Source organism: Calidris pugnax, unplaced genomic scaffold (genome assembly GCF_001431845.1).
Source record: "Calidris pugnax isolate Ruff unplaced genomic scaffold, ASM143184v1 scaffold255, whole genome shotgun sequence".
Taxonomy (NCBI): Eukaryota; Metazoa; Chordata; class Aves; order Charadriiformes; family Scolopacidae; genus Calidris; species Calidris pugnax.
Window position 1 is genome coordinate 540,812 of NW_015091101.1, and position 16,111 is coordinate 556,922.

The 16,111-nt window shown below is 55.6% G+C and overlaps 2 protein-coding genes across 2 annotated transcripts in view; both read left to right on the forward strand.

The window, feature by feature from the left end:
• Positions 1-215: 215 nt before the first annotated feature.
• LOC106897381 (AN1-type zinc finger protein 5-like) lies at positions 216-11,146 on the forward strand. Its single transcript, XM_014957973.1, has 6 exons — positions 216-529; positions 1,578-1,751; positions 3,628-3,721; positions 4,505-4,623; positions 6,382-6,492; positions 10,373-11,146. Exons 2-6 carry the CDS (start codon positions 1,601-1,603, stop codon positions 10,519-10,521), a joined length of 624 nt encoding a protein of 207 aa, XP_014813459.1. The 5' UTR covers positions 216-529; positions 1,578-1,600; the 3' UTR covers positions 10,522-11,146.
• A 4,794-nt stretch (positions 11,147-15,940) lies between these two features.
• ABHD17A (abhydrolase domain containing 17A) overlaps positions 15,941-16,111 on the forward strand; it is a 9,174-nt gene continuing 9,003 nt past the window's right edge. The window contains exon 1 of the mRNA XM_014957958.1: positions 15,941-16,056. The gene's annotated coding sequence lies outside the window, so the exon portion shown is untranslated. The remainder of the gene's footprint in view (positions 16,057-16,111) is intronic.

The following is a 16,111-nucleotide window of genomic DNA, read 5'->3' on the forward strand; positions in this document are numbered from 1 at the left end:
CCTTCGGTGGCGGGGCGGGCGGCCCGTGGCCTCCGCTGGCCGGGCGGTGGGTTAGCCTTAGGGCAGAGGGAGCGGTGCGGTTCCCCCGCGGTCCTTCATTTCAGCTGTTTCTGGGGTTAAAGCCGTGTGGGTGCCGCTCGGCTCTGGGCTGCGGGTTGCCCCATGGCTACTGGCTAAGGGAGAGCTGAACTCCACCCGAGGCTCAGCCGCCGTCACCTTCTCTCTCCAGGGACGCTCCAAATCAGAAGCAACTCCTGAAAATCTGTGGCGGTGGCCACCCTCCCGTTCCCTCCACGGGGATCCAGCCTCGCAGGGCCGCTCCAGAGGGCCCGGTGCGGAGGAGGCTCCCGTGGCTGCTGGTCCCGAAGGAGAGGTCGGTTTGGGCCAGGAAAGGATTCCGGGCCAGTAATGGGAACCCCGGCCTGAGCCCTGCAAGGGGATCCCCAAGATTCCTATCGCCCAGCTGAGGCCAAGGAGGAACAAACCTAGAGCTGATCCACCTCCATCCCACGGGAGCGCTCCTGGGAGGGTAATTATTTCTTGTTCCCCTTGTTTTATTGGAGCAAGTTTTGTAGGAGAGTGAAAGAAGGTGGCAGAGGTGGCTGTGAAGTGGTGGATACTTGGTGCGTCCCACAAAGGGGGACTCCCAGTCTTTGAGCTGGAGCCACCTGCACCCACCCCTGTCACCTCAACGCCCTCTCCCCTTGTCCTCTGTCAAAGCTGGACCGGTTGTTCGCACACGTCTGAGTTGGTGTTGGTTGTTGCTGGGAGTTATTGCTTATGGTCCTGGTTTAAAGGGTTGTGGTGGAGTTTGGCCGTGTAAACGTGACCCCATGCGTGGCTGGAAGGGGCTGGTTCCCAGCTCTGGAAGCAGTCGCATGAGAAATTTATTAAGATTAATTTTAAAAGTAGGTTTCACTGTGTCTGCTGCTTCCCCTGGGAAGGTGTTCCAGAATCACAGCTTAGTGCTGGAAAGAAACCTGATCCTTATTTCCAGCCAAACCGTGCTAACGTTCCCCTTGTCCATGTCGGGAAACACGGGGTGTGTGTCACAACGGAGAGTTGGTGGGTTCTTTTTGCGTCGCTTACGTCACCTTCCGTTGAGCTAAAAAAGTAAAACCGGCTTGAAAGGAAAATAAATGCCTCCAAGTGCAAAATGTAGCTAAGGAGGCTGGACGCTGGCGGTTTGAGTGGCATTCTTTGTCTCGCTGTTTGCGGGAGTCATTAGTGGCGCTGCGATGGCTCTTCTTGTTACCGTTGGAGAGCAGATCGCTGGGCTCTAACCTGCCTGTCCTCACCGGGAGTTTCGGGAGCCTCGTGGTGTGAGGAGGGGGCTCTGGGGGCTCCTGTTGGCGTTTGCTCTTCCTGGCAGCTGAGCTCTGGGTGGCTCCAGCCCCCAGGACTTGCTAACGAGCCCCGGGGTACCCCGTGCTGGAGGGACTCGCATCGCGCCGTCGTGCACGTGCAGGAACCGGCCTCCCTCGGGATCCTTTGTGCTCCTTCCTGATCAGCTGCAGCCGGCGAGGAGCGAGTGCTGGGGCTCCTCACAGCTGTCTCCTCTTGATTCCTGTTTGCAGCTCGGCGCCTCGGCGGGGAGAGGATGGCTCAGGAGACGAACCAGACCCAGGTGCCCCTGCTCTGTACCACGGGCTGTGGGTTTTACGGCAGCCCCCGCACCAACGGGATGTGCTCCGTCTGCTATAAGGAGTTCCTGCAGAGGCAGCAGAGCAGTGACCGGATAAGCCCCCCAGGTAGAGGATTTTTGTCCGTGAAATCTCTCTTAAATGGGTGCCTGGATGCAAACTGTGTTGGGCAACTGGGAATAAGAGCCATGGTACTGGTAGTTTTACTCCCTCCTGGAAAACTTATGTCTTCCCCTTTCTGTGTAGACCTGAGCCTCTAAATCGGAGACCCCTGAGCCTTTGAACCTTTCTGTTCCCTGTAAGGGGTCGGTTTTCTTCCCATTCCCAGCTGTTTGGGAAGCCCCATCCCAGTCAGCACCTTCCAGGAAACTCTGAAACTTCACTTGGTGCTAACGGTGGCCCAGATCTTTAGCAATGACCTGTTCCCCGGGTGAGGTGCTGACTGCTGGGAACCACACAACATCCCTGAAATGAAACTTTATTTGGGAAGAATTTGGCCTTTTGGGTTTGCTGAGTTGTTTTGTTTTGTTGTTGTGTTTTTTTTAATCTTAGCAGAGTTGACAATTAAAAGCCATGAAATAAAAGGTTTGTTTCTAGCAGCTGAACAGAGCTGACAGGGCACCGAGCTGGGAGGCAGCACAGAAAGGATGCTCTTATCCAGGTCTGGGCTCCTCAGTTCCAGAAGGACAGGGAACTGCTGGAGAGGGGACAGCAGAGGCTACAAAGATGATGAGGGGCCTGGAGCATCTCTCTCATGAGGAGAGGCTGAGGGACTTGAGGCTTTTTAGTCTGGAGAAGAGAAGGCTGAGGGGGGATCTGATCAACACCTGTAAATACTTCAAGGGTGGGTGTCAGGAGGATGGGGCTGGTCTTTTCTCAGTGGTGCCCAGGGACAGGACAAGAGGGAATGGGCACAAACTGGAACATGGGAAGTTCCATCTCAACATGAGGAGGAACTTCTTTCCTGTGAGGGTGGCAGAGCCCTGGCAGAGGCTGCCCAGGGAGGTGGTGGAGTCTCCTTCTCTGGAGACATTCAAACCCACCTGGACACGTTCCTGTGGGACCTGCTCTGGGTGGCCCTGCTCTGGCAGGGGGTTGAAGATGATCTCCAGAGGTCCCTTCCAACCCCATAGCGTTTTGTGATTCTATCATTAACAGGATTTTATTGTGTTGGAAGTTTGTGCAGATGCCACTTTGTGACACCTAGAGATCTTCCACAGCTTTGTTCACGAGTGTAACAATGGCTTTCCTTGAGGTACCCGCCCAAAATATATATTGGGACCATGGCTCAGCCTGACAAAGGGGGTTTCTAAAGGCCTTGATTGAGATTCTTGGCTGACATAAACCAAGATGTTTGTATGGAAGCAGATGAGGATCTGGTTCTTAGACCTTGGAGAAGCTGCAAAGTAACAGGTTCAAGGTGTGTTGGGAACCTCAGGGTTCTCATTTATACCACGAGGAGAATATTTGCGCTGATACGGAGTTTGCTTTGCGATGCTGAGGAAAAGAAGGGGAATCAAAGAGTGATGGAGGTCTCAGGGGTGACTGGAGGCAGATTTTACCAGATGTTGAAAAACCCCTCAGGAATGGAAGGGATTCAGCACGGTAACTCCTGCGGATAAACCCTCATTCCCCAAAAAGGCAGCTGGCAGATCCTCAGAGCTGAACAGGTCTCCATAAATGAGGCCTGCAGCTCTCAGGAGGACGAGCAGGGGTGTTGTCCTGGTACAAGGAGTCATTCCTGGCTGTACTGGGTCACGGCAAGGCCCACCCAGCCCTGATGTCCCCACAGAGACCTACACACAAATTCAGAGGGGGGAGTATGAGAATAGGGGATCTAGGAGTGATCCCAGCTAAAGTGTGGCCTCCCAGCTGCTGGTAGGGAGCTGAAAGTGCTCATCCTGCTTTCTCCTTGGCTGTCAAGCACCCAAAAAACTTGCTGACATTTTAAAGTGTCTTCCAAGACTGTGGTTTTGTTTTGTAGCCCCCAGCGGTCCCAACAGCAGCCCCATGGCTTCGGATGCAATTGCAGGGCAGCGTGCGGAGGGAGACTCCACGCCTGAGGATGTGAAAGCCAGGTAGGGACAGGGTCTGTGGGGCTGGGGGTCTGCAGCTGTGCTAAAATCCAGCCCTGGGACACAAGGGGCAGCTCTCATCCCCTATGGCCATGGGGGTCTGTAAAGAGGGGTGGGTCGTTGTGACCCTGGTTTATCTGGAAGACTGAGCTGGCCGTGGGGGTCTGTAAAGAGGGGTGGGTCAAACGCTGCTCGTTGTGACCCTGGTTTATCTGGAAGACTGAGATGTCCCCAGCGATGGTGACTGATGCATAGAGTCAGGTATCAGAGGGTCAGGAGTAAATTAAAACCTGTGGTAAACTAATTGGCATCCTGATTGTCTTGGAGCCAGTGTACCACATCTGTCATGAGCTGCCTCAACTCAGTCCTCAGTGAAGGCACCACCTGGTGATGATCCAGCCTGGGAGCTGTGACAGCAGGAGTGGGGACCTTGGTCACATTTGATGGGAAGGAAGGTAGTACTGCATTGAGTTCCACCATGGTGTTACAGTCCTGACTCACAACTCTCATTTCCCTGTCCTGTTTGGATGGGCTGTTGCCTTGGCTTTGGATTTATTTGGGTGGAAAAGGAAACAGAGATCATCACACATTCATTCCACCTGTGTCTATGAAGAACTTTGATCCCAAATCTCAAGGGGAATTGCCCTGCTCTGCTCCTGAGCTACCTCTGAGTGTAATGAAATTAACTTTATGGGCTGAAGATCTCTCCCACGTAACTGTTCATCAAAAGAAAATATTTGTGTTTAATCTCTGCTTGGTTGGTTTGTTTGTTGCAAATACTCCCAGTGCTCAGACTCCTGTGACCCATCAGATGACGGCCATGAGCATATCCAGAGATGAAAACAGCAGCGAGACAGAAGAAATCATCAAGACAGAAGAAGCCTCAGCAGCATCTTCCTCATCAGGTAGATGGTTCGGGCTTTGCAGGAGTGGGAGTGACACCGACCTCGCGAGTCGGTTTGAGCAGCAAGTACAATCCTGGCCTCTGACTCCAGGAGACGGTTGTTACCTCCGGGCAGTAAAGGTACATGGAGCAGGAGAGCTGAGGAGAAAAGGGTTTGTCTCCTTCTGAAACAGGGAGGAGAGAGAAAATGCTGTGCCTGAGGGCAGGCCGATAGAGATTGCTCTGTGGGCTGAGGGCTGAGTAGCTGCCAGCCCTCAACTCGCTGGCAGGAGGAGAATCTTCCATGACGCCTCTCCCGGCGGATGGCAGAGAGCCCGGAGCGTCCCACAGCCTGCTGCACGGCTCTCCTTGGCTGCGTTTCCCTGCCATCTCTGGAGGGAGGGAAGGAGACGGAGCCAGCGTGGTCTTGGGAGAGAGGAGACGTGTTTGTGACGGTGCCCAGGGGCAGCTGCTGCCCGGGTTGTTGTCATCCTGCCTGGTGGGAGGCAAACCTGCCCCTCAGAGGGGAACATTTTAAGGCGGCCTCTTTGTTTGCAGAGTGGGGACCTGGAGGTGATAGAGGAGCTCGGGTGTCGTTGCCCAGGGGGGTGCATCCTCCCGTTGATGAGTTAGAGGGTGAGCTGTTATGTTGCAGCTGTAACCAAGTGACACTGCGTTGGAGACACCCTCCTTTAGCTCAACTGACAGTTCGCTTGTGTTCAAAGCTAAAAAAAAAAGAACAAAACCCAAGAGGTGTTGGTTGCTAAAAAAAAACCCAGGCTCTAGTCACCGCACATGACTGTGCATTTTGGATTTGGTAATCCCTGGCCTGCAAGCCCAAGGAGACAATTCACAACAGGCAGGTGAGAGACTGGTGGAAAAGAGGCGTAGAAGAGCCTACCCCTTTCTTCTGATCGTGGGGTTTTTAGAAAGTCATTTAGGGTGAGCTCCACAAAGCTGTCTCTGCCTCTGTCTCCTCTCTGACAGTCCTCCTCTGACTCTGACTCTCTCCTTAGCCTGATTTTCAGAGTGGTGTGCGCTGCAGGTGTGTATCTGCTCGCGGTTGGAGCTCCTCCCTCCTGTTGGCTTCTCTAGCCTGCTTAGGTACCGTAGGAAATCCCGCTAAGCATCAGTGACCTTTAACAATCTGGCTTTCAGAGCTCAGTTTTCCTTCTGGTAGATTAGAGGCAGCGATGAGTATGTCTGTAAAGCATTCTGAGACCTACATACGAGGAACACTTACATAAGAGTCAGCAAAAATAATTAGTAGTACTTACAAGGGGTTAACTTTATTTTTTCCCCGGTGAAGATTAACTCCCGGCTCAGCTGTGCAGCTGAGTTACTGTACATCAGCTAAGCTGTAGTGACTATCCAGACGCATGCGTAACCTATGCCAAGCACCAGGTAATTCTACATATTATTACCTTTTCTCAGCAGAAACTAAACAGCATCATGTTGCCTTATGTATGCCCTAACGAAACCGTAACGTCTCCTTGGTGTTTCTGAGCCAGCATCATGTTGCCTTATGTACACCCTAACGAAACCGTAACGTCTCCTTGGTGTTTCTGAGCCTTGGACTTATGGACTTTGAAAGAGAAAACACGAGGCTACGTGGAATGAGGCAAATGTCAGAGTTTGGGGGATGTCGGTCAGGGCAAGGTGCACGCAGAGGTGTCTGGCACAGACCCAGAATCCTAGGGCCTCAAGCAGCTCCTGCAAGAAAAAGAATGCGTTGCTGGGTTTATCAAGAAGGGAAGAAAAACTCTTTCCTCTGTTTCAGGTACCCTGCTCGAAATATCTCCAAACACAGCTGAGGGCAAGGCAGCTTCGGAAAAACCCAAACAGAAGAAGAATCGCTGCTTCACTTGCCGGAAGAAGATCGGGCTGACTGGTAAGAGCCTGGCTGTGGGGAAGGCTTGCCTGTGGCCTGCATAGTCTGGTTTTGTAGCCACCTGGGCACATCTCCTTGTGCTGTGACACTGCCTGGGTTCAGAGGGTCGCTGTGGGTCAGTGGTTGGAGGAGCCCTCCGAAAAGTCTCTTTACGTCCCCGAGATGTGGTGCTGCAGGGGAGGAGGGAGGGGAGCTGTGACCTGCCAACAGCCCTGTCCCAGGCAGGGAATCTGCCACTCACTGTCACGGTCCCTGCCAGCCCGTGGATGTGGGATTACGGAGCTGGAGGGAGCAGTGCCTCTCGGGTTATTTCTGCCCACTTGGCAAAAGCTGCTTGTAGAAGCAAAGGCAGTGCTCGCTGTGGGTCTAATTCTGCTCCTGTTCAAGTCAGTGGTAAAGCTTTCGTAATAGTGACACAAACTGAGTTAGACCCAAACAGAAAATCCCACTCCGAGACTCATCCCATTTGTTAACGGTGCTTGGCTCCTGCCGTGAGCTTCCCGAGAGCAGGATGGTGCTGAGAGAGAGAGAGGTGCTGAGGTGGTATCCATGGGAAAACTGCCCCTGGAAAGCGAAGCCATTAACTTGGCTGTGGTTTGTTCCTAAAAACATCGCTCCCCTAAATTCACTCTGGCGTTTAGTGTTTTCCTGGAAAAAGTTGACTCTAGAGCCGTGCGGGTCAGGCTGCTCTAGTGGAGCACTTGCCTCTTCAGCCTCCTCAGGGCCTTCAGCACCCAGGGATGGCACAAATGCTTCTGTGATGGTTTGTGTAAGCTGCTTTGGCAGAGTCCGACCCAGGAGGTTTGCCCAGCACCTCCCAGGAAATTTGAGGGTGCTGTTGTAGAATAAACGTGGGTTTGTAAAGCTGGGAGTGGGCAGGGTGCTCTGTGCCCAGCCTGCAGCTCTGCAGGGGGGATTGTTTTCCTGGACAAGTGTTCCAAACTGTGAGACCTTTCCTTTCCTGTACGTGTGAGCTGATGCAGGCAGGACGCAGGAACAACCACAAAATCACAGATTAAAGGCTAAGAACGAATTTAATCTCAACAAATGGATCGGGGAATCTCCCCTGGGCAGAAGCAGGCAAGCCACATGGATCAGGGAATCTCCCCTGGGCAGAAGCAGGCAAGCAGGGGACACAGGCAAGAGAGCGAGAGTCCTTATTAGCAAGAGAGTCCTCGTTAGCAAGGGAGTGAGAGAGGGAGAGCTCACACTTGCTGTTCTGGCCTGTATTTCAAGGATTCAGGCAGGCAGAGTTTTCTGCTGTGCTTTGATCTCTTCAACAGCCAGGCAGGAATCTGGGGAACGTTCGATAAGGTGCCCCCGAGTCCATCCCAGGCCGACGTTATCTGAGTGCAGATGTTCTACTCATTGAGCACACAAAACTAAACAACAATTAGTGTGATATGTGTGTTTTCCAGCACCCCACGTGCGAGTCACTTGAGCGTGTTTACAGTCCTCCTCGCCAATCTTCCGGGGCTTTCCCACACTTTAGGAAGCAACTCGCAGAGAGCTCCTGTCAATTCGAGGCATTTAGGATAAAAAGAGTTTTCTCAAACGGGAGTAAACTGGCACCTTGTAGTGAGGTGTTTGCAGTATTTGCAGACCGGCAGTGCGTCGGGGAGCTGCTTTGCTGTCCTGCAGCAAACCAGAGTAAACTGGCACCTTGTAGCGAGGTGTTTGTGGTCTGTGCACACTGGCAGTGCGATGGGGAGCTGCTTTGCTGTCCTGCAGCAAACCCCCTCCCTGCTCTCTGCCTCAGTTCACAGAATCACAGAATTGTCAGAGTTGGAAGGGACCTCTAGAGCCCATCCAGTCCAACCCCCCGGCCAAAGCAGGGCTGCCCAGAGCACATCACTCAGGAGCATCCAGGCGGGGCTTGAAGATCTCCAGAGAAGGGGACTCCACACCCTCCCTGGGCAGCCTCTGCCAGGGCTCTGCCACCCTCACCCCAAAGAAGTTCTTCCTCAGATTTGAATGGAACTTCCCATGGTCCAGCTTGTGCCCGTTGCCCCTCGTCCTGTCATTGGGAACCACTGAAAAGAGCCTGGCTCCATCATCCTTCAACCCACCCTTCAGACACTTGTCAGCATGAACAAGGTCTCCCCTCAGCCTTCTCTTCTCCAGGCTCAAGAGCCCCAGCTCTCTCAGCCTTTCCTCATCAGGGAGATGCTCCAATCCCTCCATCATCTCTGTTGCCCTACGCTGGACTCTCTCCAGCGAGTCACTTGAGCGTGTTTACAGTCCTCCTCGCCAATCTTCCGGGGCTTTCCCACACTTTAGGAAGCAACTCGCAGAGAGCTCCTGTCAATTCGAGGCATTTAGGATAAAAAGAGTTTTCTCAAACGAGAGTAAACTGGCACCTTGTAGAGAGGGGTTTGTGGTCTGTGCACACTGGCAGTGCGATGGGGAGCTGCTTTGCTGTCCTGCAGCAAACCCCCTCCCTGCTCTCTGCCTCAGTTCACAGAATCACAGAATTGTCAGAGTTGGAAGGGACCTCTAGAGCCCATCCAGTCCAACCCCCCGGCCAAAGCAGGGCTGCCCAGAGCACATCACTCAGGAGCATCCAGGCGGGGCTTGAAGATCTCCAGAGAAGGGGACTCCACACCCTCCCTGGGCAGCCTCTGCCAGGGCTCTGCCACCCTCACCCCAAACAAGTTCTTCCTCAGATTGGAGTGGAACTTCTTATGTTCCAGCTTGTGCCCGTTGCCCCTCGTCCTGTCACTGGGAACCACTGAAAAGAGCCTGGATCCATCCTCCTTCAACCCACCCTTTAGACACTTGTCAGCATTGATAAGGTCTCCCCTCAGCCTTCTCTTCTCCAGGCTCAAGAGCCCCAGCTCTCTCAGCCTTTCCTCATCAGGGAGATGCTCCAATCCCTCCATCATCTCTGTTGCCCTACGCTGGACTCTCTCCAGTAGTTCCCTGTCTCTCTTGACCTGGGGAGCCCAGAACTGGACGCAGGATTCCAGTTGTGGCCTCCCCAGTGCAGAGCAGAGGGGGAGAATGACCTCCCTCCACCTCCTGGCCACACTCTTCCCTGTGCAGCCCAGGATTCCATGGACCCTCTTGGCCACAAGGGCACATTGCTGGCTCATGGATAGTTTACTCTCCACCAGGACCCCCAGATTCTTCTCCTCAGAACTGCTTTCCAGCAGGTCCACCCCTAACCTCTATTGGTGCCTGGGGTTCTTCCTCCCCAGGTGTGGGACCCTACACTTGCCCTTGTTGAACCTCATGAGGTTCTCCTCTGCCCAGCTCTCCAGCCTGTCCAGGTCACGCTGGATGGTGGCACAACCCTCTGGAGCTGTGCTAACGCTGGCACTCCTGAACAACATTGTCTCTTAGTGAAGTGCTAAATGCTGAATTTTGAAGCCTAAATAGCTCTGATATTACCCTAACGAGGTGAAGGTTTTGCTGCTTCCTGGTTGGTCCAGATGCTGGTGGGTGAGGCCTGGGGAGCCAGGCTGGCTGGGAGGGCTGAGCTCCAGCTCGGGCTGCCTTGCTGGCTGCCTGGGGAGCCGGATCTGGATTAGCAATCTGGCACTCTGCGGTCCCCGGCGTGTCCCTTGTCCCCGGGGAGCGCGGAGAGCAGCTGCTGTGGGAGTGTTTCCCACCGCCCTGACAGCTGGGGCTGCCCAGAGCACGCGTGTGCTCACGGGAGCAGATCAACCAGAGGAAACCCAAGAGCAACCCCTGGTCTTCCCCCCCACACCGAGACTCCCTTTCGCCCTTGGGGGACAGCGGCTCCCTCCCTCCTCTGCCCCTCTTTCTGCCTTAGTGGAGTTTCCTGGCCTGGCAGGAAGGAGTAGAGGCCCTGCTGCCTTCCTGTCCAGCTGGATGGGGACTGACGTGGCTTTGTTTCTGCTCTTCCTCCCTCCAGGCTTCGACTGTCGCTGCGGGAACCTGTTCTGTGCCATTCACCGGTACTCCGACATGCACGCCTGCCCCTACGACTACAAGGCAGAAGCCGCTGAGAAGATCCGTAAGGAGAACCCCATCGTTATCGCTGAGAAGATCCAGAAGTTGTGAAAGGGGCCTGAGCAGCTCGGACTGCAGCCATGTGGCCTGGTGCTCCTCCTCTTCCTCCCAGCCTTCCTCCTCTTCCTCCCAGCCCCATGGGTGGTGCAATGGGGATGCCAGCAGCACACGTGAACCAGCACCCGGACACAGAGACTCCTCGCACCTCTTTAGCAGACAGTTGCCGTTCCTCCTCTCCCTTTCTGCCTGTCTGACAGCCACAGCTCAGCCCAGCCCTTCCCGACCAGCTTCCCAAGGGAAAAGGGACTGTCCTGCCCCGCTGCTCCAGTGCTGAGACCTTTGGACTTGTCTGGGGTGGTTTGTGTGGCGCGGGCGGCCGGGCTCTGCCGGGGCAGCCTTTCCCTTCAGCCGGCAGCTCCGGGTCCTGCGAACCACCCGGGACTCGCAGCTGGAGCCCGTCAGCTGCCGCTGGACTTGGTTCCCTCTGCCCTTCCCTCTCTCCGTGGCGGATGTAAAACCGGAGCTGGGCAATCCCGGCAGCCAGGCTGCCCTCTTGCTCCCGAGAGGTGTTTGGTCTCGGAGGCAGAAAAGGGGATTCTGTAGTTTCAACGCCCTAAATACCCTTCCCCTCCCGTTAAGACGCTGTTGTTGAAGCACCAGGATGGTTTAAGCAGCAGATCACCCGCACAGTGAAGTTATTTTGTGGCTTGAAGCGATGCAGACGCGCTCCAGCCGCAGGTCAGGACCTTTAGGGAAGTACCTTTAGGGAAGTACCCCTCGCTGCCTCCTGCCTCTCCCCACGGGGAGGGAGCCGGGCTGCCGGGCTCGCTGGGGCTGGGACACCCTTACCTCAGCCTCCCTGTGCTTCACCGTCCCCTCCTGACTAACCGCTGGCCCCTTCCCAAGCAAGGTTTGTTGTAACACAGCGGCGCCTGCGCCTCTCCTCTCCCCTCCCTGCTCCCCAACTTCTGCCTTACACCATTCTTTCTCGTCAGGGTTGTGCACAAAGCTCAGATGGTCGAATCTTTGCTTCCTTTCCTGTCCCCCCACGTGCAGGCGGACGGCGGGGACCCTTCCTCCCTCCTTCCCTGGGCCTCGCTGATCCTTGGTGACAGCCTTTCCCCCCTTGGGAAGCCCCCCCAGCCACCCCGCTCTCCTGCCTCCCTGCTCATTCCTGTGGGAGGAGAGGCAGGGCCAGATCCAAAATGCTCCAAAAGCTGGACGGGGGGACCTGGGGCACAGGGAAAGGCATGTGGAGGGCTGCAGGGTGCGTGGAAAGTCACGAGGAGGGTCCCTGGGGTGCCTAGAAGCTTTCAGCAAAGCCCATGGAAAGCCCTGCAGAGCAGTGAGAGGTGTTTGGGAGGGCTCTGGGGCCTCCAAAAAACTCGTAGAGGTCTCAGGGCTGCTGGAAGACTCAGGGAGGGCTCTGGGGTGGAAGGGAAGGCGAAAGGAGAGCTTTGGGGTACACTGAAAGCACTCAGGTGCCCTAAAAGGCAGCCAGAGTGCTCTGGGGCAGGCGCGCACACACACGTGGAGGGTTTTGGGGTGCAGGGAAAGTCAAATGCCAGGCTCGGTAGCCCTCCAGGAAAAAACATGAGGGGTGTCTGGAGCTGTTAGAAAGGAAAGCATGGGGCTCGGGTACACAGCGTGAGGCAGGTGGAGGTTCCTGGGGTGCACCCAAAGCCACCTCTGCCATGCAGGGTCCGTGCCTGCCCCCACAGCGGGGTTCTCCTCTCTGGGAAGGCCAGGAGCGGGGCTGCAGCCACGGGGCTCTTGGCGGTCTCACAAACGGAGAAACCCGGACGGGTCCCGGGGGAAAAGCAGCAGCTTCTGCCCCACTTCTGGCCGTCCCACGCTTTGGAAGCGTTTCCCTCGGCATCGGCTCGTGTAAGGGCGTCGGGGAGCGGAGCTGCAGGGCCTGAAGCAGCCTGAATGGTGGCAGCTCCTTCCAAGTGCGCGTTTGCTCCCCCATTTATGGCAATTCCGCCCCAGTGATCGCAGGGGGATCGTTCCCAAGGTTTTGGTTTTCCCATCTGATTTCAGCCGAAGCGGTGAGCCCCCTGTGGTAGTTACCATCGTATGGCATCGCCGGGAGGATTGGGACCTCCAAAAAATGATGGAAATCCCCCGGCAGCATGGAACGGAGGCGAGGCCGGCTCCTGCCAGCCTTTTCCTCAGGTTTTTGCTCCGGGGCAGTAGCAGCGTCGTGTCTGGAGCACGCGAGTGGCGGCACGTTTCAGTGCTGGGATGCAGCCGGGCTGTTCACGGGGGTCCGGTGGTGTGTGGTGAGGCCGAGGGTTTCACCGTTGAGGATTTGGCTGAGAAGGAGCCGTCGCTCTTGAGGAGAAAAGCCATGAAAAATCGCCAACGGCCCTTGCCTTGCGCTCGCGCAAAGGTCGTGAGTCCCTGAGGAGGGGGAGCAGCTCCCGTGGATGCAAAGGGGATCCAAAAAGGGGCAGCCGCCTGCTTCTCCGCCACCTTTTCTCTCTGCCCTTTTCTTTCTTTCCTCTTCAGAATTGTAAATATTAATACAGTCTAGTTTGCTTGGATGCTGTGGATGGTTCATTACGGGGTGTGATGTGTCATGTGGCTCACCTCTGGGCTCTTGGTGGGGGGGGAAAGGGGGAGGCTCCGTGCCTCAGTTTCCCCACCTCTATATAACGAATCATACAATGGGCCAGGCCGGAAGGGACCTCCAAAGGCCATCTAGTCCCACCCCCCTGCAGTCAGCAGGGACACCCCCAACTAGACCAGGGTGCCCAGGGCCTCGTCGAGCCTCTCCTTGAATATCTCCAGGGAAGGGGCCTCAACCACCTCCCTGGGCAACCTGTCCCAGTGCTCCACCACCCTCCCAGTGAAGAACCCTCTCCTCATCTCCAGTCTAAATCTGTTCCCCTCCAGCTTGAAGCCATTTCCCCTCATCCTGTCACTGCAGGCCTTTCTAAACAGGCTCTCCCCAGCCTTCCTGTAGCCCCCTCAGGTACTGGAAGGCTGCTATTAGGTCTCCCCGGAGCCTCCTCTTCTCCAGGCTGAACAACCCCAGCTCCCTCAGCCTGTCCTTGGAGCAGAGGTGCTCCATCCCCCTGATCATCCTTGTGGCCCTCCTCTGGACCCTCTCCATCAGGTCCATGTCCTTCCTATATTGACCTTAGGAAGTGTGGGTTAGAGGAACGGACAGTTAAGTGGATTGAAAACTGGCTAACGGACAGAACCCAGAGGGTTGTGATTAGGGGCACGGAGTCCAGCTGGAAGTCTGTAACACGTGGTGTTCCCCAGGGCTCAGTACTGGGTCCAGTCCTCTTCAATATATTCATCAATGACCTGGATGAAGGGATGGAAAGTACCCTCAGCAAGTTTGCTGACAACACAAAACTGGGAGGGGTGGCTGACACCCCGGAAGGCTGTGCTGCCATCCAGTGAGACCTGGACAGACTGGAGAATTGGGACAAGAGAAACCTAATGAAATTTAACCAGAGCAAGCGTCGAGTGCTGCGCCTGGGGAGAAATAACCCCCTGCACCAGGAAAGGTTGGGGGTGACCTGCTGGAGAGCAGCTCTGAGGAGAAAGATCTGGGAGTTCTTGTGGACAAGAGGATGCCCAGGAGCCAGCAATGGGCCCTTGTGGCCAAGAAGGCCAATGGCATCCTGGGGGGCATCAGGAAGAGTGTGAGCAGCAGGTGGAGGGAGGTCATCCTGCCCCTCTGCTCTGCCCTGGGGAGGCCCCAGCTGGAGCACTGGGACCAGTTCTGGGCTCCCCAGTTCCAGAAGGACAGGGAACTGCTGGAGAGGGGACAGCAGAGGCTACAAAGATGATGAGGGGCCTGGAGCATCTCTCTTAGGAGGAGAGGCTGAGGGACTTGGGTCTTTTTAGTCTGGAGAAGAGAAGGCTGAGGGGGGATCTGATCAATGCCTATAAATACTTAAAGGGTGGGTGTGAGGAGGATGGGGCTGGTCTTTTTTCAGTGGTGCCCAGTGACAGGACAAGAGGAAATGGACACAAACTTGAGTATAAGAAGTTCTACCTAAACATGAGGAGGAACTTCTTTACTGTGAGAGTGGTAGAGCACTGGCAGAGGCTGCCCAGAGAGGTGGTGGAGTCTCCTTCTCTGGAGACATTCAAAAACCACCTGGACAATATCCTATGCAACCTGCTCTGGGTAGACCCACTCCAGTGGGGGGGTTGGACTCGATGATCTCCAGAGGTCACTTCCAACCCCATACGATTCTATGATTCTATGATTGAGGGCTCCAGACCTGCACACAGTGCTCCGGTTGAGGTCTCACCAGAGCAAAGTGGCAGAATCCCCTCTCTGTATCTGCCGGCAACGCTTCTTTCCGTGCAGCCCGGGTTGTGATTGGCATTTTGGGCTGCAAGTGCCCACTGCCCGCTCACATCCAGCTTCTCATCCCTCAGCACCCCCAGCTGACACACTAATGGAGCTTGGGGGGCATCCAGCACCCCTGGGGGACCAGATTTCCCCGTGATGGTGGAGCTGGGTGGGAGTGGGACCCCACAGTGCTGGTGAAACGGGGGTGGGGGGAGTTTGGGCCCGGGCCTAGGCCCCGGGTAGGTGTCCGGGTTGGAGGAGACTGCCAGGATGGGTATGACAGCAGCGCAGTGATGAAAGGACAAAGCAGGGAGAAATCATCAGGAAGAAGGAGGAAGGGTAATAGGACATCCAGAATCAAGCAGAGGGTTTCAGGCAATCACAGGGCCTGGAGCTGGTTACAGAAAGAGAGCAAAAGTAAGTTTAACCCTGCTTTGTATATAAGAATGGCTGGTTTAGAGCAAGAGAATAAATCATTAACGACAAAACAGGGAAAAACGACCCTCAAGCCATGACCAAGAGGGAGCAGTGCTATACTTGCAATAATTCAGGGTCTGATATTTTGTTTATTTCTTTATTTAGTGTAAGTTCTCAATCAAGCTCTCAGACACACAGAGCAAAGGTGAACCTTACCAACAACCCTTCCAAAGCACACAGGTCTCATTTGCTGGAGGGCTTCGAATGCAGTCCTGAAACAGCAATGAAGAGGGCAGAGAGCAACTCCCCAGCCTTGTCCTGCCTCAGCCACCTTAATTTTCAGGAGATATGGTCCAGTTCCTTTCCTCTGAAAGCCTAAAACCATAACACATCTCTGGGAATTCTCATATCAAAGCTAGAAACTACATCCAATACCAGGGTACCAGTTGACACTGCACAACTGCCATGAACCCAAGCAGGACACCAAATTTGGGGCCGGGCCCAAACTCCCCCCCACCCCCGGGTCTATTTTAAAGGTTTGGCATCTGGATGTGGTGGGAGGTGGGCTCGTTTCCCCCCCGACCCGGTGCCGTCCCTCGGCGCCGGTAGCCGTTGTTGGTGGGGGGGGGAGATGGGATGAGGCGGCCCCATGGCGGTGTAGGCCGCGCCGTTGCCTTGGCAACGACGGGGAGGGGGGCGGAGCTACGCGGCGCCACTTCCGGGAGACGCGAGGGCGGGGCCACGTAACGCAGCGCCGCCCCCGCCTCGGAGGACCCCGCCGGTTCCTTCGGTAGCGACGGGCGGGGGGGGTGAGGGGGGGGCCCGGGCCGGAGCATGTCCAGGTACGGGGAGAGGTGTGTGTGTGTGGGGTCATCTCGGCGTGGGGGAGGCACGAGT

Bases quoted from the DNA above. Each gene is read 5' to 3' on its own strand.
- LOC106897381 (XM_014957973.1), top strand. From the start codon at position 1,601: ATGGCTCAGGAGACGAACCAGACCCAGGTGCCCCTGCTCTGTACCACG. The intron at 1,752-3,627 runs GTAGAGGATTTT...TTTGTTTTGTAG, and splicing joins TGACCGGATAAGCCCCCCAG to CCCCCAGCGGTCCCAACAGC. The intron at 6,493-10,372 runs GTAAGAGCCTGG...TCCTCCCTCCAG, and splicing joins GAAGAAGATCGGGCTGACTG to GCTTCGACTGTCGCTGCGGG.